General features: G+C 40.2%; 1 protein-coding gene across 3 annotated transcripts in view; it reads left to right on the top strand.

Moving 5' to 3' along the window:
- Positions 1-25,953, top strand: part of adam22 (ADAM metallopeptidase domain 22) — a 61,586-nt gene that overhangs the window by 7,918 nt on the left and 27,715 nt on the right. For all 3 annotated transcript variants that reach the window (XM_018686112.2, XM_018686108.2, XM_018686109.2), the window contains exons 4-6: positions 12,168-12,234; positions 17,070-17,152; positions 20,343-20,406. In XM_018686112.2, the coding sequence (XP_018541628.1) occupies positions 12,168-12,234; positions 17,070-17,152; positions 20,343-20,406 (214 nt within the window). The remainder of the gene's footprint in view (positions 1-12,167; positions 12,235-17,069; positions 17,153-20,342; positions 20,407-25,953) is intronic.

Raw genomic sequence — 25,953 nt, 5'->3', positions numbered from 1 at the left:
TAAACTCATATGCCGATGTGACCTTTTTTTGTATGCTTTCCTACCTTTATACCATCCATCTATCCATTCATACCTGAGTAGCCTATTCAGGGTCATGGAGGCTGTCTATCCCAGCACATACCATGCAAGAGGCACGGTATGTCCTTGGAAGGTTGCTATTTTATCACAGAACATGCACATTTTGTTTAGTTAAGAAAATGGTCAAAATTAGTGTGGATTGTATGGTGAAAATAATTAAGTACATTAATGTGTGTGCTACAGTCGTTAGCTCTTTAATCAGTAAAGTTCCATATTGACAAAAGCTACCCATCTGAAGTGTGACAGGCTATAGAGAGGAAGTCAGGAGGGGGTTGGGGGGTCATGGGGTCTTTATTCTCCCTCGCTGTCTTTGTCTTCCTCTTACTCCTCCATCTCAGCAGCCACCTACAATTTACCATTCATGGGACTAGAGTGAGCTGAAAATGTGCATTGGGTTGGGGGTTGCCTGTTTTTTTTTTTTTTTTAATCATCCTTAACCCCAACACACACCCACACAGACACATGTACGTATATACACACTTCCCCACTCTTGATTGCCCCCTCCCTCCTCACCCACTCTCCATTCAGCCCTGCCCCTTCTACCCCTTTGCCCCGCCCCATCCACCTGCTTTTGCTGAATAATAGATGGTGCTGTAAGATTAAAGAGGAGCGTGTGTGTGTGTGTGTGTGTGTGTGTGTGTGTGTGTGTGTGTGTGTGTGTGTGTGATGCTTTCTGTGCCCAGCAGAAGGTGAAAGGGGAACATTCAGGTGGTGTGTGTACAGTGTTACACGCACTGTTCTCCACAAAAGTACACACAATTAATATCACAATAACCACAAGAATATTTTCTGTATATTGACATATGACACAATGTACAAATCCAGTCCACATTAATGGAGCTGATTGGAGATTAAATGATTATTTAATAAGTTGGCACCAATTTTCATTATTGATTAGCCATTGAAGTCATTTTTGAACAAAAAAAGTTAAAAAAAAAAATCTGGTTTGAGTTTCTCAAATGTGAGTATTTAATGTTTTTTTGTTTTTTATGATAATAAACTGATTATCTTGAGGGTTTAGACTTTTGGTCAGACAAAATAAGCAATTTGAATACATCAACAGGTGCTCTGTGTGATTAGTAATTGACGTTTTTCAGTATTTTTTATATTTTATTGATCAATTTGATCAATTAACAAAAAAAATACTTAGCAGATGATCTAGTAATGAAAATGATTTAGTTGCAACCATATCAAACAACATGGAAAATGTATGTTTGATGTATGTTAATGTATGTTAAATTCTATGTAAAGAAATCAAATTGATGTTCAATACAATTAAGTGAGTCCCATCAGACCAAATTCTTATAATCATATGCAAAAAACATGCAAACTTACAATTAGCTTGGAATCACTAATTTGGGATTAGTAATTCAAATTTTGTTACAAATCCACTCAGAGTTAATTAAATTGAATTATCACCCAGCCCTAACTTGAAACAAAACATTGACCAGTCTGGCTCTTCCCTGCCACTGCATTCATTCTGTGTTCAACACATTCATTAGAAAAGATAGTCCTCTACACATATTCAGCATTTATATTCAACAAATCTCATTAGTTGCTTATAACAAATCATAATTAGCTGTAAGATAGCAGCTGGGCTGTGCTATGGTGTGCATTACTCTGCATCTGTGTATGTGAGAGAAATGCAGAGTGGACATGTCTGTGTGATTTTTGTATTCATGCAGTATGTAGGTTATGTATGTGTGACAATGTGTGAGTGCAGACAGAGAGAAGAACAGGTGGGCAGATCCAACCGGGACTTGAGAGTTTCATAACCCCTCTGGTGTTACGAAATAATCCGCTGCAGCAGCATAAAGAGAAGAGGGCTTCTCCCTTTCCTCATGTCTGATGTTGACACAGACGGACACTGTATTATCATTTCTACTACTGTGTTGTGTCAGCTTTCCCTGCATGGAGACAATTTCTTTATGTTAATGCAGAGGGTCATTTACTTGCAATGCTAAATGCATTATTCATCTTTCTGAAGGGTGGATGTGTGTGGACTCGGGACAACAGTGTTAGTGGGGAGGGGGCTGGAGGGGATAGAGTACTGATATAACCATGGGGTGTCCTCCACCTGCTTATGTTAGGAAAGAAGCTAACCAAACATCCCATGGTTCAGTGGTTTGATGAATGAGTGCATATGTGTTGGTTCGTCTGTGCATGGGCACGAGTGTGTGTGTGTGTGGACAGGAGTTGTTCCTACCATTGCAGTTGCCAATATGTAAACCCTGAAAAGCTGCTGCTGCATCTTTGTGCATCGTCTCGTTGGGCCCCAGCTGCAGAAGAAGCATGTTAAGTGTTGTCTTAATTAGAGATAACAAGAATGGATCGACAGAAATGAGGCTCTGACGGAAAGTGGGCGAATCAATACTTAAGAGGGGGGTGATGAAGAGAATTGGACAAAGAGAGCTAAATTATTTGTCTCTGTTTCTTTGTTTTATTTTCAGATTTTAAATTGAGTTTCAGCATTTTGCTTCAATTATTTGCATCACTTTCATTACACAAAGCGACTGCCATAATAAATGTGGGTGTATCCTCAAAGTTATGTTTACATTCATCGTTACCAGAATCCATGTCTTTCCTTATAGAACGTTGCAGAGCTAATTTTCAAAAATATTTTAAATCTGTGTTTGCTAGTCCTTCTTCCTCTCTTTTGCTGGCATGTTACTATATTTCTTTGCGAGTTACTGCTGCCAGGTGTCAATATATATATAGTGTGACAACTGCAGCAGGATTGTGTATCATGTTGCTTGCTTGCTCACTTGTGTACATGTACAAGTTACACGGTAGAATTTATTGTCATCCTCTCCATATTTAGTGTATAGAGCTTGTGTTTCTCCAGGGTTTCAGGTTTTTACAATAAGAACAAAAACAACAAGAGCAGCAGCAACAATAACAACAAAAAAAGCAACCGGTTAATTAACAGTCATTGGGCATATCCATGATTGAAACAAAACAGGCACCCTACTCCAAACTGCTCCATAGCACTACTAGTGTTCAAAAGAGTTTCCTGGATAATTAACAGCACAATAGATTCATACTACAGTGCTAAAGCAAGTTTATTTCATTTCACATATTTCTGAAAACTGAAAAGTCTCCCTCGGAGCTGTAGGTAAAAACAGATATTTTCTAAAACAATTGCTTGCTCATTGGTTGAACTGGGAGAGTCTTTGGCTCTTCAAGACTTTGCAACTGCTCTAAATACCAGTCATCTAACAATGTCTTTGTAAAAAATGAATGGGACTTTTACTTCTGGAGCTCCAGACATCTAAAATATTTGGGAGGAGTCGCTGGTTTGCTGGTTCATTTTTTGCCCAACAATAATCTCTTGTTCACTTGCATGAAAACTAAGTGCATCAGAAATGCCATTCAGCTGATGTCAAGCTCATGTTGACTTCATGACTTTGTTTGACTTTGAGTGGACTTTGTGATGTTTGCCATTTGATCCCTAAAGTGTGTAGGTGTCTGGCTGCCTTGGACCATGGAGGGTGCTGATGCTGTGCTGTTATTAGTGTGTGTCCCTGCACCGTGCAGGTGCAGGGACACACACTAATAACAGCGTATGTGCCTACAATCATGTGTGTGCTGCTTGTAGGTACATGTTCACATGGTCTTACATCTCCACATGTATATGATTTAACTCTCTCTCACGTCCCATTACAAGATAATTTATCATCCACCCGTGTCTCGCTTCCTGCATCCTGACATTGCTACAACCCAACTCTGCTTTTCTCCTCCTTTTCCACCTCCATCTTTGTCTCTCCTCCTCTGTTCCCAGGTCTGTAATTTATTGCAGAGAGGCGTGATCTGATTTACTGTGGACTTAATGAGAAAAACAGAGAGGAGTGTGTGTGTGTGTGTGTGAGAGAGAGAGAGAGAGATAGAGAGAGGGAAAGAGAGGAAGATGGAGAGAACAAAATAGTTAAGGATGAAGAGAAAGAGGAGGACAGAGGGAGAGATGCCGGCGTCCTTCATGCACCCTTGAGTCTTACTGGGTGGGTTGAGCAAGTGTAGGAGATGGGGAGAGATAAAGTGGAGTGTGTGTGATGGTGTGTGTGCATGCTTGAGGGAGGAGTGTACTTGAAAGGAGCACCCTAAAAAGAAAAAAGTCCTCTCCTCTCCTGTCTTCTCCTCTCCTCTCCTCATCCCCATCTCTTACTTTTCTCTTCTTCTTCCCCTCTTGCCTCAGGCAGGGCTTCTCTCTCTGATCTGTGTGTTGTCTGATCACACACATGCAGACACTTAAGCTCATAGCTTTAGCTATCACATAGGAAATTATGTCTTCGTGCTTGTGTGTTTGTGTGTGTGAGTGTGTCTGAGCTAATGCACTGCTCACAAACTGTATATTATGGATAGTGTTTGCTAAGTGGCTCAGCGTCACAGGCAGGACTCTGTATACTCAGTACAGTGTTTGCTAGTAAGGCAGTGAGTGCATGTTTGTGTGTGTCTGAATGAGTTTTGCAGAGTTTGTGGTGTGTGTCAGGGAGGTGGATACAGATTAATTTTATGGAGGTGAGCAGGGTTAATGTAGAAGAACAAATAGCAACACAGATGTTAACAGTAACAGTGTGTAGATGTGTGTCATGTTTGAGGATGCGTTAGTAAAAAGGTCCTGCAGAGCTTCTATAGGCATTTCTGTGAACATATAAACAATGTTAGGTTAAGATTAAAGACATTTTTCCCAGTTTGTGTTAAAACAATACTCACTTGCCCTAATGTACACTGTGGCAGTTTTTGGTGACTGTAATAATCTTTTGTGTTCCTACTGGATGTTAAGAGACAGCTTCCCTGTGCAATTCCAATATAAGTGATGGGATGCAAAATCCACCGTCCTTGTTGAAACTTGTAGTCCAAAATTCAGCCAAACTAACTTGAGGCTTCATCAATCTGAATTTGTCAAGTCAAATGGGTTTCTTACAAAGTTGTAATCTTTTTAGTAACAAATCCCCTTTTTGTGTTACTATCCCTCTGCTGTGGCTCAGAGAGGAATCACTGTCACAAAAAGGGAATTAAAAAGACTAAGTTTGGGAGATACTCACTTGATTTGTCCATATGAAGCCTCATATTAGCTTCAGCTCAACTTTTACACAGAACAAAGACTGTACATTATGTCCTTCATTACTTACATTTGAATTGTGTTAGACAGGTTGGACAATGACGGTGACCAAAAACAGTTTCAGTGCTTTAAGTCTGTGGCCATGCTTGCAGCTCTGTGAAGCTATACTTTGATCTTAATGCTAATATCAGAATGATAATGTTTAACAAATAGAATGACCATTTTCACCATCGTAGTTTAGCGTGTTAGCATGCTAACATTTGCTAATTATTATGGTAATCCATCCAGTAGATGTTGAGATATTTCACTCAAATTCAAAGTGAACCTCATGGTAGCACTAGAGGAATCATCAAAGTCGGCAGGATTCATCCGGGGAACATAGACCCCATCCCCCACCACCCATAGAGATATTTCAGTCTGGGCCAAAGTGATGGAACAACCGACCAACCATCCCTTCAGCCCTTTAAGGGCAGCGTTTATGTCTGTAGACTTTTCAGGACATCAGGCATGGAATTACCAGCCTTCCCTTCTCTGCTCTATCGTTCTCTCTTTCTCTTTATCTCTGTAAATTCCTTTTTTTTACCCCTCTATTCACCGTCTCCTCTGTCGAGCCGTCTCACTCAGTATGGAGGATTAGCGGAGACAAAGAGAGATCCAGGAGCCGGATCTTGCTGAAGACTGAGACAGGAGGGAGACTGTTGTTCTCTCAGCAGGAAAAGACACTAATGCCTCTCGAAAGACTATTGTCTCTCATAGATTACTCCCTTTTCTCTGTTGAGTATGGTATGGTTTACTGTCAAGAGATTAACTATTTAACTGAATTTTACACTGCACAAAATCTGATGGAGTCTGTGGATAGATGAAGAACACACACACATGAAAGGATGAAAATAAAGGCATAAAAAACTGAATAATGTCATCAGTTGAACATAAAAAGTAAACAGGGCTTGACTGCTTGGTCTCAAGTATACAGGGCTCCAAACGTCTGTCTCCCTGTCTCTAATAACTCTGTTTACATGGCATGGAGTTCACTAACAATCCACATGTTGTCACAGATCTGGATCTGCATGTTCTCCTTAGTGCCCACAACATCCCCATCCACTGCATAATTCAGGAGTCAGCTCTGTTTGGCCTGTATGTCGCGTGCTGTATACTAAACTGCATAATGGACCCAAGTCTACAGTGAGCAGGAATAGGCCTGTGAGCTCTCACTTTGAGTTCTCCTGTTTTGCTCTTCTATTAGCATCAGTATTTCTTGTTTGTGAGCATTGAGTATTCCCTGTGTAATAAGAGCAGGGATCCCAGTGAGTGTGCTGGTGGAATTGCATGTCTGATAAGTGATTGGAGAGTGAATGAATTATAGCCTGGAGACCTTTAATGAGGCCTCAGTGGGAGGGAGGGTGAGGCTAGAGAAGGGGGTGGTGGGCAGGTGAGAGCAGCTGCAGCTTTTCCCAAAGAGAACCCCCCCCCCTTCTCTCCTTCAGTCCTTTTCACATCTTTATTTCTCTTATCCACCTTTCCATCTTTCTGCATCCCCCTCATGCTTTCCCTTGTGCACTTATCCTTTCCCCTCTCTGTAATGCCCTCAGCACCCCCCCCCCCCCCCCCATCCTCATTACGGACGCCTGACACAGCACATGTTCAGTCCTTTGTGTGGCGTTGCCCTTTTATTACCAGGTTAAATGGCAAATCCATATATTGGAGCAGAAGTCCATTTGATGACTGCAACGCCTGTGTGCATATGAATGATATCTATGACTGTATGGATGCTTCTGATTAATTTTGAAGCTTCGTTTTTACGAGCTCATACATATGTTTGTGTGTTTTGGGATGTTGAGTGTATTTAAGAGGAGTCTTTGAAAAGACTGCAAGAAAGCAATGAAAAAGACTGTTACCCCAACACTTGTGCCAATCCACTCACTCACACACACTCACTCACACACACACAAACATTAGTCCTGCCAATCTAGCCTTTTTGTGCTCTTTTTCATCCCAGTGCCACGGTGGTGCTTGGCGACACAGATCGTGAGAGGAATTTTAGACCACACAGAAACTAAGTTTATGCGTGTGTGTATGTGTATGATTCACTTCAGGAAATCGAACTGGGTTGCCACAGCAGATGTCTTTGCCCAGAGCAACTCACAACAAAATGCTGTAAATGAAGGATGGAAGTTTGATGTGAGTGACAGCGAGACGGACTCTGTACACTCAACTGGTTCACAGCCCGTTGCAGTCAGTTTTTACCTCCTGAAGACCCACTTAATGAAGTTGAATAAGGCTTTTCAGTGCAACATTTTCCCAGCTAAAGCAGCATGGCGCTCTTAGGTTTCCTTGTGTGTGTGTGTGTGTGTGTGTGTGCTTGTGTGTGTGTGTGTGTGTGGGATGGCTGACATTAAAGTGTAGAGAAAGCGAGAGGGATGTGATTGCTATGTAAATGGTTATTCTAGGTCTGCCTGTGCACTGTTGTAAGCTGAAAGTGGAGTGTCTGTGGATCCACCTCCGAATTCTCCTCCAGGGTTGATTGACAGCTGGATGCCAGCTCTCAAACAGATGTTGCCGCGGCGACGGTGCCAAGAAAGCTCCAGTGCCGTGTAGGTTAAGCAGAGTATTTAAAAACCCAATGAGCTGAGAGAATGAGACAGAAAACTGCCTGGTCTTTGTTTCAGCCACTCGTCTGGTCCGCACAGAGGTTCCAGATGTCTCAGAAATATATCACCACAAATCTGTTATGTCTTAAATGTTGTGATAATTTTATAATTCATAATGTTATGATGATCATTTATTGCATTTTCAGCATAATTGCCTCTACTTCTGTTTTGCCTCATTTCTCTTTTTTCTGTTTTTGCTTGTTAATCAGCTTCATTTTACAAATCGCGTTCATCTGATCATCATTTATGCTGAAAGTTTGCAGCGTTTGTGTCCACAGAGAGATAAAGCACATGCAAACAGTGCACGAGTAGAAGCCTGCGTGTTTGTTTCTTGTTTTTGTGTTTGCATATCAGGGTAAAGCTACAAAGAGGTCACTCACAGTTTTACATTTATACGCATGTTAACAGGAAGAGAGGGTGTATAATATGCATTGGCGGAGAGATCTTTCTATATTTGTGTGTGTGTGTGTGTGTGCGTGCGTCAGAATGGGGGTTGGGGTCGAGGCTGAGTTTGCGTCTTTGTCTGTCATATAAATTATTTAAATCCCGTAACAATTAAAGCTGAAATCTGTTATCAGCGTCGTCCATTAGAGGCCTGTGTGTCTGCCATGCTGCCTCAGTATGCTTTTCACTTGCCCCCCCCAATCTGGGCTCAGCATGGGGCTGTATAAAGATCACAAGCTCTGAATCTTAAACACACATCCCAGCAGAACAAAGGCTAACAGAGCACGCCTGTGACCCAGGGACTGGCACATGCTCTGAATGTCTTCATCACAGGAGTGTATGAATATTTTGATGGCGGTTCTTTTGATGCAAAGTGTTGATAAAATGTTACTTGGTGTCTTGAGAGTCGTGGAGTGTTTAATTCGCACAGTGTTGTTGTAAGTCTGAGGTGATGTGTGTGATGTGTGATCTGAGGTTAGAGGGCGTGAAGGGTGTTGAATGGGGGTTGCCTGCAATATCACAGGGGATTTTCAGGAGAGAGCTTCATTGCGGTGTACGATGTGATGTCTGTTAGAGCCCTGAGCCCTGCATTCACACCTTGTCCCTCCCTCTCTTTAATGTTCACAGCCTCCTTCCCTTCTTCTGTCTTATTATTCCCCCCCTGACGGCCATTTGCTCTCTCTTTCCATTTTATCTCGCTCTCTCTCTCCACTTTCCCTGCATGGGTTTTATTGCCATAGCAAACTGCCCATTAGTCATCTTAGAAAGCAGCCTTTCTCCCCCCTGCGTGTGCGTGTATGTGTGCACGCTGATGTCAGGCATTTCACTTGAATTATATACATTATATCATCTTTGGAAAACTTTTGCCTCCTGAAAGAAAGCTTGGTTAATATTTGACCCACAAGCCTTCAAAAAAAGAGTTTCTTGTCACCTGTCTTATTATGACTCATTAAAGTCTGATTTTTCTTTGCTTTCAACACCGCAGTTGGTCCTTTTGTCGAAGGTATCGCCGTTTTTGAAATGGTGGATATAGAAATAGAGTTATTAATATTTTGCAGTGGTCTGTGACAAAGCAGACTTATAAACTGAGTCTTTAAACAGCATTATCAAAATTTACCCTGGAGGAGGGAGACAAAATATTACAAAACACAAAATAACACTTAAATTAGTGGTGTAATGTTTTGTGAAATTCCTTTATTTGCTTTCTTGCTGAGTTACCACACTTGTGTTTGTACAGTAAATATGAAGCTGTCGTCAGCAGCTGGTTAGCTTAGCTTAGCACAAAGCCTGGAAACAGGGGGAAACAACTAGCATGACTGTCCAAGAAGTAACAAATTCTGCTTGTCAGCTCCTCCTATTCTCTCATTGATTCACATGCCAGATCTTGTTAGTTAAATCTTTGCTAACAACTGATGTGTACAAACAAGACATTGTGTTGTCGTGTTGTCATCTTTAGGTAACAACTTCCAAACACACACACACACACACACACACACACAAACTCAACTCAAGATCCACTTAGCAGCTTTCTCTGAGCTTTCCACATTATCTCATGGTCGTTTTGTGGTTGAAAGCACAGAAAAAGGTGGTAAGTGAATCTTACCAGATCTGTAAATTTCTTCATGCAGTCCTGTACGACTTGCCAGTGTAACAGAGTTTATAACTGTGATTGAGTTCCTTCAGTGTTTGTTCTCTTCCATGAGGTGTTTGTTATTTTGTCTACCTCCTGAATTTCATTTTATAGAAATTTATCAGTGCAGCTCAAGGGAGTAATGAGGCTGATTACTGCTGTGGTCCAGTGGAAATATGATTTGAGACATAGTGGTGATAACAATTAGCCTGACCAACCACAGAGAAAAGACAGATTGTTGCTGCACAGATTTGAATTAATTCAAGATGAGAAACGCACACTGAATATTGAAGGATTGTCAAGGAATATTTAAGTCCTATGACCAAATCTATTCTACAAATTTTGGTGTACATCAATGATGCTCTACACAGCATTCTCCTAAATACCCATAACGTGGATTAAACACCTGTCTTAACCATTTTTAACTGGACTGGAGTGTTACAACCTTCAAGAGGATAGGCCTTATTGCAGCACTCTGGTGCGGTTGTGTTCTCGTTCTGTTCTTTTGTCTGTACTTTCATAAGGATATTGTTTTCTCCATTTAGTTCGTTACAGTAACTTTCTTCTGAAACGATTTAAGTCAGGTTTTTTGAAAACTTCTGGGATAGAGTGAGTGATGCCTTCTGATCTAGGAGCAGTTTGGTCAAATAATCAATTTTCTTGTATATGTTTACCAAGTGAGGTTATTTATTATTATTATTATTTTTAGGGTATTTAGGGTATTAAACATAAGACTCTGACACCCTTCTCCTTGGTAAAACTTGATTCTTTTCAGCACAGTCCTCCACAACTCATGGAGACACATGGGAAGATTTCAAGGAAGATCTTATATACAATATAATATATTTTTGATCAGATTTGTGGGCCCTTATGTCTGTAACTAATCATCTCTTGTACAGCCCAAAGTTCTGTGAAACGTTTTCCTAAATTTCTTTTAACTTGTTTAACTTGTTTTCAGTAAATCCTAAAAACACAAATTGGATGATTATGAAAATAATGAGAAGTAAAATGTTGAAACACTAAACACAGCTTGATTCCTCTATTTTAAATTATTCAGTATTAGCCCTATGTTTGTTATTCTTCATAAATATTGTAAATTAGGGCAGTCTAATGTGTATTAATCTGCATTAGGGATGGGAGTGAGGTGTGTAATTTATAATATTTGCATTGTCCCTTTCCTAAAACTTTCAACCATGTTTTCTCTCCTTCACTGCACCCCCAAATCTGTTTGTGTGACACCGAACAAGAGGCCGCTTTGTTTGTCTGAGAACAAGGTGAAAATTTATCCCACCTACTTGTCTCCTGTTGATGTCTGGATGTTGACAGGAAGTTTGAGTTGAGTGATGGCTCTCTGGTTCAGTGTGGCAAGCGTTCTGTTCAGACACTGCATACTGTTTTGGTTGCACATTTTTCTGCCAATACCCGTACTCGTACTGATAAACACAAAAGTCCTGCCAGTAATTTATGCTGCTCTGTACTGTTGACTTTATTTGTTCTTAGTATTTGATGTGTGTGTGTGTGTGTGTTGGTTGTTTGAATACTCAAGCCTCAGATTATTGTTGGCTCTGACATACCTGAATGTATATATAAAGAAATAAGAGCACACTCTCACTTATTTGTGTCTATGTGTAGGTGAGTGTGTGCCTGTTTGTGTGTGTGTCCATGTTCAGGTTATTTTTTTGTAAGATAAGAGGCTAAAACTTTTAACTGTATTCTATCTGGAGAAAAGGTGAAGAAGGGACAAATCCCTATTCATGTGCTGCATTCCTCTGTATGCGTGTGTGTGTGTGTGTGGCGGTGTGGCTGTGCTTGTGTGCTCTATAGCTCATACATCTCTGTCTCAGATTAGGCCCACGATGTGTATCTCCGTTGGGATTCTTGGGTCCAGCTCTGCTGAGAAAGCACACACAGACTGATTTCCTCTTATTTATGCCACTCTTTCTCTTCCTTACTCTCTCAATTTATTTCTTGCCTCCTTCCTATTCTGCCTGTGTCACCTCTTTTACTCCTTACTGACCTTCAGTTGTCCTTCATTGTTCTGATAGACACACACGCCCACTCACCAGACATTTGCTAGAAGGCTGGATTTGTATAATTGTGTTTGTGTGAGTTTGTGTGCAGGAAATAGCCTTGTCCCTGTACGCTGGTCATAATTAGCCGGGTTGATGCTCTGAAGCTCTCCGTGCTGCCAAGACAGAATACAATTATCCTATAAAATACAAGCATACTTGAATAACCGAGTGACACTTGAATGAAAAACACAAATTTTATCTTTAATTCTCTTTTTTTCTTTGCTCTCTGTTCCCAGTGATCTGCTGTCTTCGGGATACGTGGAGAGGCATTTGTCAGAAAAAGGGAAGACTGTCGTCACCAATGTAAGATTCTGCAAATCATCATCATCTCCTTATACTCACTCACACTTTAACCATCAGATTATTTGCAATTAAAGTGGAGGCCACAGTGTTTTTATGGTGCCCGGGTCTTGACATTAAGATCTTACAAGGTGTTAATACAGGCAGAGCCATGGCATTCAAATCCTTGGAGATAATCTGGTTTAATTTGTGATCAGTTCTCAGGCAGGTCTAAATGTAATCTGTAGAGTTTGATTACCCGACTCAAAAAAAAAAAAAAAAATAGGAGAGAGGCTGAATCATCTCCACTGAAGATTTGTTCTCAGCTGTATGTTATAAAGCAGCAATTTCCTCAAGACCCTGCAGGTTCTTCTTCCTCACTGAGCCTTTCATTGGTTAATCAATGAGAATGTTTGCACACAGAGTGAAATCACAGCCACACAGTCTTCATTCATCTCAGATTTCATTGGAAGTGGAACTGTAGATAGAGCCTAAACCTTCAACTAACATGACATTAAGATTGCTGTGATAATCCTCTAAAATCTGGACTTCAGTTACGGGACACCCACTGAGGCGTTGTGTTATATCACATAAGAGGAGGGATTATAATGGTCAGGATTTACTCAGCTAAGCAGCAGATTAGTTCAATATTAGACACTTTACAGAGAATGATCCAAATTATTACACCACATATTATATGATATGGTCATTCGTAATTATGGAACTTATTATAAAGCAATCTTTCTGTGAATTAATTCACCTCGTAGATTAATATCCAGAATGTATTCTGTCAGCAAAATCTATTGTCATTGTTTCCTTTTTAAATAGTTGAGCCACTTTGCCTCTTTTATTAATAGCTGCTGTTCAGGAAGGTTAATATGAGCCAAGCCCCTGTTTGTTACTCTGCTCACTGTAGAGGTCGAAATGTCAGCCATTGTAACTCAGCTGCTGCTCTGATAGGTCCACTGCAGACCTTTCATGTAGTACACAGGTAGTAGAGGCAATACATGCAGCTAAATGTGGTGACAGTTCTAGCTTTCCCTCCACAGTTTGGGTTTATTGCACAGAATGCAGCATAAATCCCAAATCCTTGTTCATCCCACAGAAACTTTGCACAGCTCAGCTAAAGCTATCATGATGATACAGCTGTCTGAAATGGAGATCTTGAGTTATTAATGTAAAATCACATTTGCTCGAATGTTGAGAGCTTTTTCGTGCCCAGCAACGATTGTAGAAACTTTCCTCCGCTGATTACACTGACTCCAGTAAGACTAAAAGGCTAGAACTTATAACAATGTATAGGTCATTTTATATCACTCATTTATTTATCTCATGATATAAGAGATATTCTGGACAATCAATCGAAAAACCATGCTGAAATGTCAGCTTAAAACTATGCGTTTATTTGCAGTGTACAATGCAACAATAGTTACAATTGGATACAATAGATATCCTGAAATTTATCACACATTTTGTCCTAAATATGTCGATGGAATAATACAAACAGGTATAGAACACTACAAACAAGTGAGAGTCAGTCTGTAAGAACAAAATATACAGTTTAAAACTTTCCATACTAAATAAATTATATCATGACAGTCATGGTAATAGTTGGGTTCATTATAGAGAACCTTTAAGTGTTTGTTTATAGAGTGAGTCTATTGGCCTTAATATGGAAACTCCCATCATATAAAAATGCAGTGTTGTCATAAAACAGTCCTGCAGCTCTGCAGCTTTCCCACAATGACCTAATACAGCCAGGGATGTTTAAAAGGATAGGGAGAGTACTTCAGAGGGAAATAACAAAAGTCATTAATAGTTGACAAATTTATTTAGTCTGATAATATATATATTTTTTGTATATCCCTCCGTACATTAGTGATAATTAGGGATAAGCAGGAATAAATACTGTACATGAATTCCACATATGCAAATACAGTTTTTTCTTTTATGATTAGTAAAGTATGTATGTATATTTGTGTGATCTCCTTATTCCTGTTCATTATCTAGTTGTGGTGCTGAAACTTTCACAGACACTCAGAGGGCAGAGTGTCCTACTTGTTTACCAAGTGTCTGACCTCGACCTTTTCATTGTGCATTGTTAGATTAGATGATTAATCACTCTTATATGGGTCTGAGGAGAACACAGATCAGACTAAATTAGCAACACACACACACACTCACTCTGAGGATGTACCCACAGCGCTGCGTTTTGGGTGCTTTCTTGGTTTGATGAGAAGTGGAGCAGAAGGTTCAGGGCGACAGGAGGAAGAGAGACTATGGGATAGTAGAGCACAGCGCCACTTATAAATAGCCTCTCTCTCTCACCCTCCTCATCTCTTCATTTCACTCTTGCTCTACGTCTCTGGACCCAGCCCATCTGCCTCCACCTGTAGCTCCATTTAGGTTCATCTACCGAACTTGTACAGCTTCTTTTGTTGTATTACATTTATGTGTTTTCTCTCTCTCTGTCAGCATACACAGTCTTTTCCCCTCGTTTGCCAGTAATGCACAGCTGTTAGCTTTATTTGTCAGTTCTGGTCATCTTAGATATTGGTGATATTGTGGAAATAGAATAGAAGAAGTAGATAGAGAGAGAATTAGGATTAGTATTTCATGCATCTATTTTATAGCATATTTCTTGTGTCCTATAATCAGATTCAGAAATTATAGCTAGGAGTGACACAATTAGAAGTGAGAGAGAGTGAGGAACCTGAGAACCGTAACTAAACAACAAAGCAATGGCATGAGCATGGCTGACACAATTTAATTCCTATAATTCAATTATAGCTGTTTATGCAGATGAGTGCTACACACATACACAATCTCACACTCTCTCTCTCACACACACACATACACAAACAGAGGAATGCAGCACATGAAAAGGAATTTATCCCTTCTTGATTTCAACATAAATTACAGTTTAAAGCTTGAGGCTCTAATCTATGCACTTGTGAGGCTTGATAGGGGTAATCTTAGATAGTTTGATATTTTTGGAAATACACTTATTTACTCTTTTGCTGAAGGTGGTTTGTATAGTAAATGTGACCCTACATTCAGGAGATGGTTAGCTTAGCATAAGCTTAATGACTAGCCTGGCTCAATCCAAAAGATCAAATAAAAATCAAATAAACATGCTGTATCTCACTTGCTTGATCCCTAAAAATATGTAACTTTCTGGATTCTAGAAAGAGATATTATGTATTATATTGAGATATAATGTATTAACCAGGTATAAAAGTGTAATCAGTGAGCCTTAGAGGTACTGTAGGGTGGGTTTTTTCCAATGGAAAGACCCAGCCTCACTGTTTTTCTGTTTCATCATGACATACCCCTGTGTACAAAGCCAGGCAGATAAATAAATCACTTTCCCACTTCTGAGTGGAAGAACTTGACTTGGCTTGTACAGAGCCCTGACCTCAACCACATGCAGCACATTTTGGATGACCTGGAACGGAGGCTGAGTACCGGGCCTTATTGCCCAGCATCAGCGCTCAACCTCACTAATGCTGTTATGACAGCATGAGAAAAAAATTCCAGCAGCCAGAATCTAAAATCTCATGGAAAGCCTTCCCAGAGGGGGGAGGAGGGGGCTGATAATGCAACATAATAATGCCCATAAATCAGATTTCCAGATACTTTTGCCCATGTAGTTTAATAACAACATCACACACAAACATGCATCCTCACACAAACCAATAAGACAAGCATGGATGAAGTCCACAGAGAGAGCTGGAGGCAGAAGTGGACGTAGCAGCGTTGCTGTGCACAGCATTAGACTGCAGGGCAAAAATTGATCCTCTGATAAAAGCTGTGTTTCCTCAGGGAGACCAGCTTCCTGCCTAATGGCTGTTAGGCAGCGAGAAATGGACCAGGAGAGAGATGGCCTGCAGAGCACTTAGACACTTAGACATCATACACGTCTATAGAAAATAAATGTGTGTTTACGCTTGGAGAGAGAGGAAGAGATGCACACTGCACATGCATATAGACAGATGAAGACAGAGAGTGAAGACACAGAGAATGAGTGGTTGACAACAATAGAAATGGAAAAAAAAAACATTGTGACTGGCCGATGCTGTGGCTTGTTATTGTGGAGAAGCTGGGAAGAGAAAAAAGAAGTTGCAGAGCAGTTAACACACAGATGATAGGATGTGAATGGGTTAAGCTCAATGTGCAAAATCCACACAAACATGCATAAACGTACACTGTGTGCACATACCCCCTGCATGAGACTTTGGGAGACCTGAGCAGCTCCTTCAGCAACAGACTGCTGCATCCGCAGTGCAAAAAGGAGCAATACCGCAGGTCATTCATTCCAACAGCCATCAGACTGTACAACACCAGACTGACCCAACAATAAACCTGAAACTTCGGACTCCACTTTTCTGGTCACTTTATTTTGCACATAATTTAATCTACCTCAATGATTATCACCATTTCTCCTATATTACGACTGCACATTTCACAACTGCACATTTTCTATTTATTACAGAGACTTTTTCTAATGCTGATTGCTGCACTTTAATTTTGTTACTTCTGTGCCTTTCTTATATTATATTTTTTATTTTTATTTTTCTATTTTGGTCACCCTTGTTTCTTGCTGCTGTAACGTGAATTTCCCACAGGTGGGATAAAGTCTATCTTATCTTATATCTACACCAGATTGTGCTTGCACTTGTGTGTGTGTGTGTTAGCAAATGAATTTTGTGTGATTGACCAGTCTGGACTAATTTACTAATAGAATATAGAAATGTTTGCAGCAAGTGGAATATTTCACTGTTTGACAGTATGAAACACATGAGGAGGCAGCCATGTTTCTGATCTTAATCTGTGTGTTGTTTGTGTTTTGCTCACAGGGTGGAGAGCACTGCTACTACCAAGGGAAGGTCAGAGACATCCCTCGTTCCTTTGTGGCCCTGTCAACTTGTCATGGATTGCAGTAAGTACAAATATCATGTGTTTGTGACTTACTTATGTGTGAAGCCAACATTGTTCATGCTGTGTCCTGGGCCTTGCTCCCATTTATCCATTAGGTCAGTGTAATTAGTTTTAGCTAGCTCTTCTCTGTCTCTCTGCATTTTGCAGTACACAGATTATCATTCACACAGGCAGGTGCTGCTCAGACCTCACCTCTTCTCTTCTCTTCTCTTCTCTCCTCTCCTCTCCTCTCAGTGTTGTTATTTTTAGCTTTTGTGCTCTAAAGCAGTGCTCGTCCCGTCAGAAAGACGGACCAGAAACAAGGCCTGCTGGGAGGAATGCATGTACACTGTATATGTATAATAGGAGTTAGTGTTTGTGTATGAAGAAGGGAGATGCAAGAGTGGCTATCCTCCAGGGCAGAAATGTATTATACGGTAGTAAACGTCATTGTATGTGGACAATATACCACTTGCATAAAAAAGGCATCTATGAATAATTAAGTATAAAACAGGCGCATGTAGTACCGTTTTTCACAGTTGTTTACACACATTTCCTGAAAGGAAACTGTATTTTCCTAGAACTGTGAACGTAAGACAAAAACCCCTCACTGCTCCAGTAATACTTTGGACCTTTAACACACTATATTTATTTTTGCACTTGCTGTTTTGTAACATGAATTATTTATGCGTCCTAAAAAGTAATTGCAAAAAGGAAAGGAAGCAGAATTTATTGCAGTGTATCAGCAAACAAGTGAAGAAAACAGTCCACCTCTGAATATAATTCTTATATTCATGATGTGAGTCATTATGCTTGTTAGTGTTTGGACCTGGAGTACTGTGTGTTAATTCATGTCTAGTTGTGATGATTGGACATTTTATATTGAACAACAATGAAAATTTCTCTATGAAAATAGAGAGGTAGGTGTGTGGTAGGTTTTTCAGTGCTCATACTGGTAAATTTAAGGTCTGAGGTGTGATGATGGAGAGATCTAAGCTTAATGAAGTCTTTAGCTGTCACAGCAGAGAGTATATAACACCTAATTATCCCTTTGAGTTGCTTCTGAAAACATCTTAAATCACTCTCGACCCATTACGTCTTATAAAATCTTGTTCCAGCTCAATATATCTTGCTTCAACATAATGACTGGCTAAATAAACAAAATACTTCATCAAGTCATCTGATTATGGAAAGCAGGGAGAAATCAGATTGATACTTGCTGAGGAAGCTAAACTGACTTTTTAATAATGAAGCTGCTGTCATGCTTATTGTTATTATTAGTGACAGCAGTATTAGTAGTTTTAGTTGTTGTAGAATTTGTATTTCTTTGATTTGATTGTAATTTGGGTTTCTGTTTTTTTTTCCTAATGTGGAAAGAGACAAACTGACATTATAAAGGAGGCAGAGACACACCCATAATATACCCTGTATACACAAGTGTGCAGAGACAATGAGAGGCAGGGGGTTAAGGGAGTGCATTGTGATGTCAGGGGGTTAGACATTAGGGAGAGACTATTTCCCTTATGCTGAGTCAGGTGTTTACCATAACATACATTCAGCTCTCTCTTCTTTCTGTTTCTCTTCTCCCTCTTTCTCTATTTTTCTCTCTCTCTGTCCCCCCCCCCCCCCCCCCACACACACAGAAACTTTACCCTGCAATGCAATACTGCTATTAGCCTTATATGGAGGGATAGTGCTGTCTGCTGCACTGTTGACTCAGGTTCCTGTTTAAAGCATCATGCGAGTTCTACTCGTTTGACGGAAATGGAAATTGTTTGGCTGATTTATAAATTACCAAAATGAACACTTTGGTTTTCTCAGAAAAGCAAAAATTCAAATCTTGACTTAAAACTTAGACCCAAGTCAAAACATGCTTTTAATTTAGAACAACAGTGAGCTTCATCTGGGACACTTTGGATAGACAAAATTATGTGGTGAAGCTTTAAAGCCCACAAAACTTGTTTTTAAACCTTAAACCTGCAATAATTGGTTTTGTCTGCCACTGGGGGTGAAACAGAAACATCACTGATATATAATCACATATTAAGTTGATATAATTAACTTGTTGGCAAACAGTTGCTTATTTACACATCCAGTTACAGATCAACATAATCATTCATCTGAAGTCATGTTTCTGACCACCTGGTGAATCCAAGTCCAATATTTTCTCTCTTTTGTCTCTGTTTTTGATCTCTACCAACGCCTGAGGCTCTTTAGTTGCCAATAAATATCAAAAATTGATCAAACCTTTAATTTTGTTAAAATTAATTGCAGAATTACATGTAAGATTCACCTACACACTGACACAAAAGACATCTTTTCTCTCTCTGTATAAAATGCAGCAGGTGCAATGTTAGACCAGAACAAGGTGTGTGTTGAAGGCCAGAAAGAGGCAGGAAAAAAAGCTTAGAGAGCGATAGCTGGAAGAGAAAAGACAGATTGTGAGTACCTGCAGTGTTTACCCCCCTGACTTCGCAGTGTGACCTGACCAATCTCCTAAAAGCTTTAGATAAAGTTAATTAATGGCTGATGTCCATTCAAGTGCGCATGCACGCAGGCTGACGGGTGGAGACAGGAAGACCTTCAAACGGCTGCTAAATGAGAAATTGATATGACTTTTTAAAATGATTGCTTTGCATGTGTGCCATGGCCTTTTCTCTCATACTTCATTGTCATGAATGTATTTAGAGTTTTTAAATTTGTATGAGTGGATGTGCACTTGTCTTTGTTTGTCAATAAACGGTTTCACTGATTTTCTTCAAAATGTGTCCTTTTTCAAAGACATCTGAATCACTGCAACTTGAGGTCAACCAGTCCAACCATTCTTAGCTACTGTTCCAGAGATAAAATCCTTAAGTGACCTTTAAGTTATGCTGTGTGGGGGGAACCTCTGAAATGACTGGATGACCTTTGGTTTCACATTATTCTTCACCCCTCCTAAGCTGTACATATAATACAGCAATAAAGACAGCAGAGGATTTTGTCAAAAACAGCACCTTGTAAGAGAACATTACAGTTATTACTCTGACAAATGCTCCAATAATACAGTAAACCCCCTGGGCAAGCACTGAAGTGGCTAATCTATCACACTGATATCTGAGGAAGAGTGAAATTCAGATGCATTATTTCATTAAGTGATGAATAAAACAACAGAAACTGGTGTTGATATGTGCTCTCATGCCATCTCTCCCTCTGCCCCCTCTTTCTTTTAGTGGGATGTTTTTCGATGGCAATCACACCTACATGATTGAACCTGGAGGACAAGGCAGCAGCAGTGTGAGTACTAATCTACTCAAAAATATATGTACTTTGCAGGAGCTGGTGATGGCTCAGGGGGATTTTTCAATTTGTTCTCCCTCCATCTTTTCACGTCCAGCTGTCTCTTAGACCCTGTTGAATCGTCAGTGGTCAGACAATCTGTTACAGCGGTGGTCTCCAACATTTTGTTATGACTGATGTATCCACACCACCAACAACAGATGAGCTCAAATACCTCCCGACATCTTCCATGTATTCGCTTACATTTTTTAAACTGAATGTTATTTAACACACCTGATTTTAAATGTAAATTGGCAATGATGAGTACATTAATTAATTAGTTTCTGGTTTTATTATTGGTGGTTTAGACTGTCAATTGATTTTTTTTCTATTTTCTGACATTTTAAAGACAGAACAGTCAGTCAAGAAAATAATATGCAGATAAATTATTTGAAAAAAACGGCCACGTAGAGCTACCGCTTTTCACTTTAAAAGCGGTACTTCTTTTTTTCCCACACTCCAAATCACAGCACATTGTGTATGGGTGTTAGAACTGACTCAGGTCAGTGGGAGGCATGTTCTGTGTATTAGATGTTCTTTAACTGGTAGTTAACTTGTTGTGATGATGATCAAAGTGCTCTTATACTCCATCATAATTGCTAGAGTTGAATGGTCAAAGAGCTTTGGAAACCCTCTCAGATTTGAGGGAGTAGCTTCCAATAATTTCTCTAACTCTCCAAAACCGACAAGCTGTCATTTACACCCACTGACAAAGGAGCTAAGGTTTGACCCTTTCTCTCAAGTTCTTTTTTCATTCTTTACACGACTATTTCTGTCACTTTTCACGTTCACGCCTTAGCGCATTGTTATGAATGAGACAGTCTATCCCTATATTTAAGCAATTATCATGTCTTGCTCTTCTCCAGCTTTTCATCACTTCGCTACAGGACTGTGTGCTCAGCAGATGATACACAAGAATAGTTTTCTTGATATTACAGGATTCATACATGGGTCAGTTATTGTCTTGAGACCGAAGCCAGCATCAGTTACAGATTACACAACAGTCACTGTGACTTTTCCTAATGAACCCTGAGTGTAGCAGACAGGTCTCAGGACGGAGAGATTTGCTGGGTTACAAAGCCAGCAGACAGCAGAAAAGCCTACAGTCAATTAGATAATAACAATTACACGGTCAGAACGAAAGGACAGATCTGAGATTGTCTAAAGACGCTGTGAGCGTGAGAGAGCAGCCGCTGATACTGTGTGTGTGTGTGTGTGTGTGTGTGTGACTTCCTTTCTGCTCTAATTAAAACATCCAGAAGTGTCTGGTGTTAATCAGTAAGGGACGAAAGGAGACAAGCTAAGAGGGGTCAGGGACTTGTGTCTGTGTTTGTGTGTCCATCTCTGTGTGTGTTCTTATGTGGAAGTGTGTAAGTGCACTCATGGGTGTTGGTAGTGGCGGCCCAGCACATAGAACTACTTAAGATTCATTCCCATATGACAGTTTTAATGCCAGCTGTGTTAAAGGAGGGGTTAGGAGACTGAACTAAAGAGGATGGACAGATGTCCAACAAATGAAGGGCTGAAAAGAGGAATGTTGAGGAGGAAAGGATGAAAAGAAGGCAGGTACACAGATGGTGGAGGAGCTGAGTGAAGCAGCAAAAAACACAAAATCATTAGTAAAATAAATGTAATTAGATTGCTTGTAATTGCATCTTCTTCAGAGAAACTGTAAAACAAGAGGAACTAATTGGTTTGTGATGGCAGTTGCTATGTCATAGTTATACAATAATGAAAAGGAGTGGAAATTTAATGAAAAGAAAGAAAGAAAAAGAAGAAAAATGGTGAAAACTTGAGAAAATAAGACAGAAGACAAAGCAGGAACGAGCGTCACGCCTCTCTCCTGCCCTCCACTTCTTCCTAACCCCATCACCACCACCACCCACCCCCTTTTCTGGCCTCGTCTTCGTCTCTCTTCTGCCTCCGTCATTCCTCTCCAACATTTTCTGGAGAGACTGAATTATTCAAGCGATGCAAGAGAGAGTGAGAGAGAGAGACAGAGAGAGATCTTAACTCAGAATATTGCTGCAGCACTTCTCTTCAGAGATACAGTATTATGGTTATCTTTTTTTGGTCATTCACACAGACACATTGATGTAAAACGCACATAAAAACTGGAAGAGATGCTCTACTCTTTTCATTTTTATATGCGTGTCATGCTGAAAACACTGCTGTGTATCAAATATTAACTTACAGATAAAAAGACACCTGCTGGTATCACGTATACAAAACTAAAAGAAATAAAATGATAATCAGTCATAATATTATTAACAAATGTAATTTCAAGCAACATGTATTTATCTAGAATCCAATATAAGAACAGATTATGCTACGAGCCCAATTTTTAGCCTGACAGAGGCTTCTCTGCTTTTGTTTTCCACCAGTAACTGGCCAAATTAAATGTTTCACGTGTGAATAGCTGCTTTGTTCTTTGTGCCTTGTCCATGTTTTAAAAAATGTATTTCTGTTTTTGTCTTAGAAAACAGTATACTGTGTGGTTCCCAATAAGAAAATGGCACATTGGCACTGGTGAAAGACTACTCAAGTACTTAAGTGCAGTTTTTAAGTACCTGTACATGATTATTTTATGCTTCATCATACTCTTTATGGAGCAAATTGTACCTGATTTATACCCAACAGAATATAAATCTGTTCAAATTAATGCCACCTCGTTCAGCTACAACATTACAATTCTTCTTATATGTAAATGCATCAAAAATAACAATCCAGTAATATGATATGCAATATGAATGATGTATGAGTTAGTTATTTTCACACTGTGGTATTATTATTTAGTAATATAAATAAAGGATCTAATACTTCCTCCACCTCTGCACATGAGACAAATTTTGCTTTTCATTTCCCAGATTTCCAGTTTCAGCTTTGAATGTTAAAATACCAGATCTCAACTGGGCACAAAGATCTGTGCTTTTCATATATACTGTATACAGATAAATTATATCAAACATAATTGTCCGTTCTGTAGTATACAGTAAGCACTGATGTGTTTTTGGCATGTTCCTCCATTGGCAGTGTTGGTTTTGGCTTGTTAGGCGGGGGAATCCTGTCTGCATGATAATGCCGGGGACAGCTCTGCCCTCGAGCCCAGCGGTGGCTGTCAGTTTGTCAGCACTGAGCTCTGGATGTCTGCTCCCCGAGGGCAGTGGTCCACGCTGACTGTCTCTCCCCCTCTGTATCTCTGGGATTCTCTTGGTGTATCTTCTTCTCTATTTCACTCTCAGTCTATGTATCTCTTTGCCTCTTTGACAGTGTGCTTGGTCTGCAAGTCGCCCTCTCGTTTTTGTCAGACAACCTAAGTGCTCTCCATGTATCCTGTGCATCAATGCACACACACACGCGCGCGCACGCACACAGAAAGCAGTGTGTTGTGGGTTTTAGGAGGTTGTCTTTTTAAAAAGTTCTGCTCTCTGTCATGTTGTCGTCGTACCCCAGCCACATATCACATCAGTTAGTAACAGCTTTGAATACAACGTGATGCACCACTAATTCTGGCTGTTATGATCTGGTTGAAAGTGATGCATGTTCAGATGGGGGGTGTGTTGAGATAGAGAGTCGGCATGGCTCCTGTCGTCCATATGGTAAGTCCATCTGCCCTTCTTCCGCCAAGCCAGAAAAAGTTATGCAGGACATCAGCTAAGTGTGTCCTGAACAAGCTGCTCTTATCATCTTATGCAGCTGAACTGGTTTTGAAGTGTCTTATCGTGTTATGTAAATAGGCTTGTGTACAAGTAGACTACAGTAGTGAGCAATATAGAAAATTCACAAAGTTCACAAGCTAAGGACGTGATGTTCCCGGCTGCTACATGGCTGATAAATCTTGCACTTCTTGACTGTGTAAGTGTCTGTGTGAGTGTCTGCATGAGTGTGTGTGCAGACAACTTGTAGGAAGGATGTGTTATGCTAGCTTGCATATGCAGAAAACACCATATGTTTTGCTTTTTTTTTGGACAGCTTTCCAACCCCACCTGCACCTTAAGGCCGCCATGGCAACATCCCAACAGCTCTTTCTGTTTACTTTCAGTGAAGATCGAGACAAGGCATAGTGCTGCATACCACATAATCACAACATCCATAGTTTGGCTCCAGGTGTGGGGACCTTTGTTGCATATGATACCCCTCTCTATCCCCATGTTTCCTGTCTCTCTTAACGGTCAAATAAAGGTAAAAAGATCCTAAAAAAGGTCAGGGCATCATCAATGTTAGTACAATTCATCCTGAGAAGGGATATGAATGTGGGAAACAAATATCATTGAATAGTTGCTCAGGTGTGTCAAGACGAAAAATGAGGATCACCAAAATTATCACGGTTCATCCTCTGGAGACCAAGAATGTCTGTAGAAAATTTAATCTTAATCCATGCGGCAGTTGTTGAGATATTTCAGTCTGGGCCCAGAGTGGTGGACTGACTGGCTGACCAAAAACCAGCTTTTCAAATGTGCTTATTTTTGGCTTTTCTCTCTTTTATATCATTTCAAATTGAATTGAATGTTTTTTTAGACCCAAATGTCTTGTGACATCTATAACTGCTCTGTGTTTTTGTTGCTGCAGCCCTCAGATCCTGTGTGATGATCTGACCTGCAGGGACAATATGAAGAGAGGCTGTGCTTAACTGTCCTCATTTATATGGGGGTGGGGAGTTTAAGGGATGTGTTGATGGAGGGTGATGGCAGGTTGTAGGGTGGGGGTTGTTTTGTGCTGGGTGCCAAAGGGAGGATTTTTTTATACTAGCACACGCTGGAAATGGATTTTTTTTTTTTTTTTAAAGGGGGGGGGTCTCCCTGTGGCCTCAAGCCAACTTCATGTTGCTAAACCTGGACCAGTTCATTTACACATGGAGACAGTGCGGGAATGGAGAGTGTGTTACCCCTCACTGCTTTATATTCATGAGCCAGCAGTCTGTGTCTGAGGTACCATCTCCCCTGGCAACCCAGGCTCCGCCCCGTCTCTTTGTAGCATGACATATGAAAGCCATCTGTGTTTAGACCCTTAATCTCCATCACTACACACACCCTGCAGAGTCTATATGCTGTGTGTGTATTTTTTTAACTGAGGTGGGAGTGATGTGGAGAACAAAGAGGATGCCCGTCATGAAAATACTACATTACAGTTCATCAGCAGTAACTGCTCTGATAATGATGGATGGTGCTGTGTGTACGATGTGCTACAAACTATTTCAACAAAGCCGCCGCACTCCTTTTAATTATGTTCTTATTAATCATCAGCCACTAAACTCTCTGCTAACATAAATGTGTCACATCAAAGAAGGAGTAGGTTCCAATTATGAGCGCTGCAATTTCAGCTGGTGGCTGTTAATTCGGATGCTCAGTCCACTTGGACTACATCAAAGATAAGACAAAACACTTGAGTGCCAAAAGCTGGATTTTAATAGAGCGCTCACTATTCTTAATTGCCTCTGGTTTCTCTCCAGAGTCTACGATGTGATAACTTAAATATTTGCCTGCAGATTACAGTTCAAATGTCAGC

Source organism: Lates calcarifer, linkage group LG15 (genome assembly GCF_001640805.2).
Source record: "Lates calcarifer isolate ASB-BC8 linkage group LG15, TLL_Latcal_v3, whole genome shotgun sequence".
In the NCBI taxonomy this organism is placed as follows: Eukaryota; Metazoa; Chordata; class Actinopteri; family Centropomidae; genus Lates; species Lates calcarifer.
Note: the sequence above shows the minus strand (reverse complement) of the source record. Positions and strands in the feature narration are given on the sequence as shown.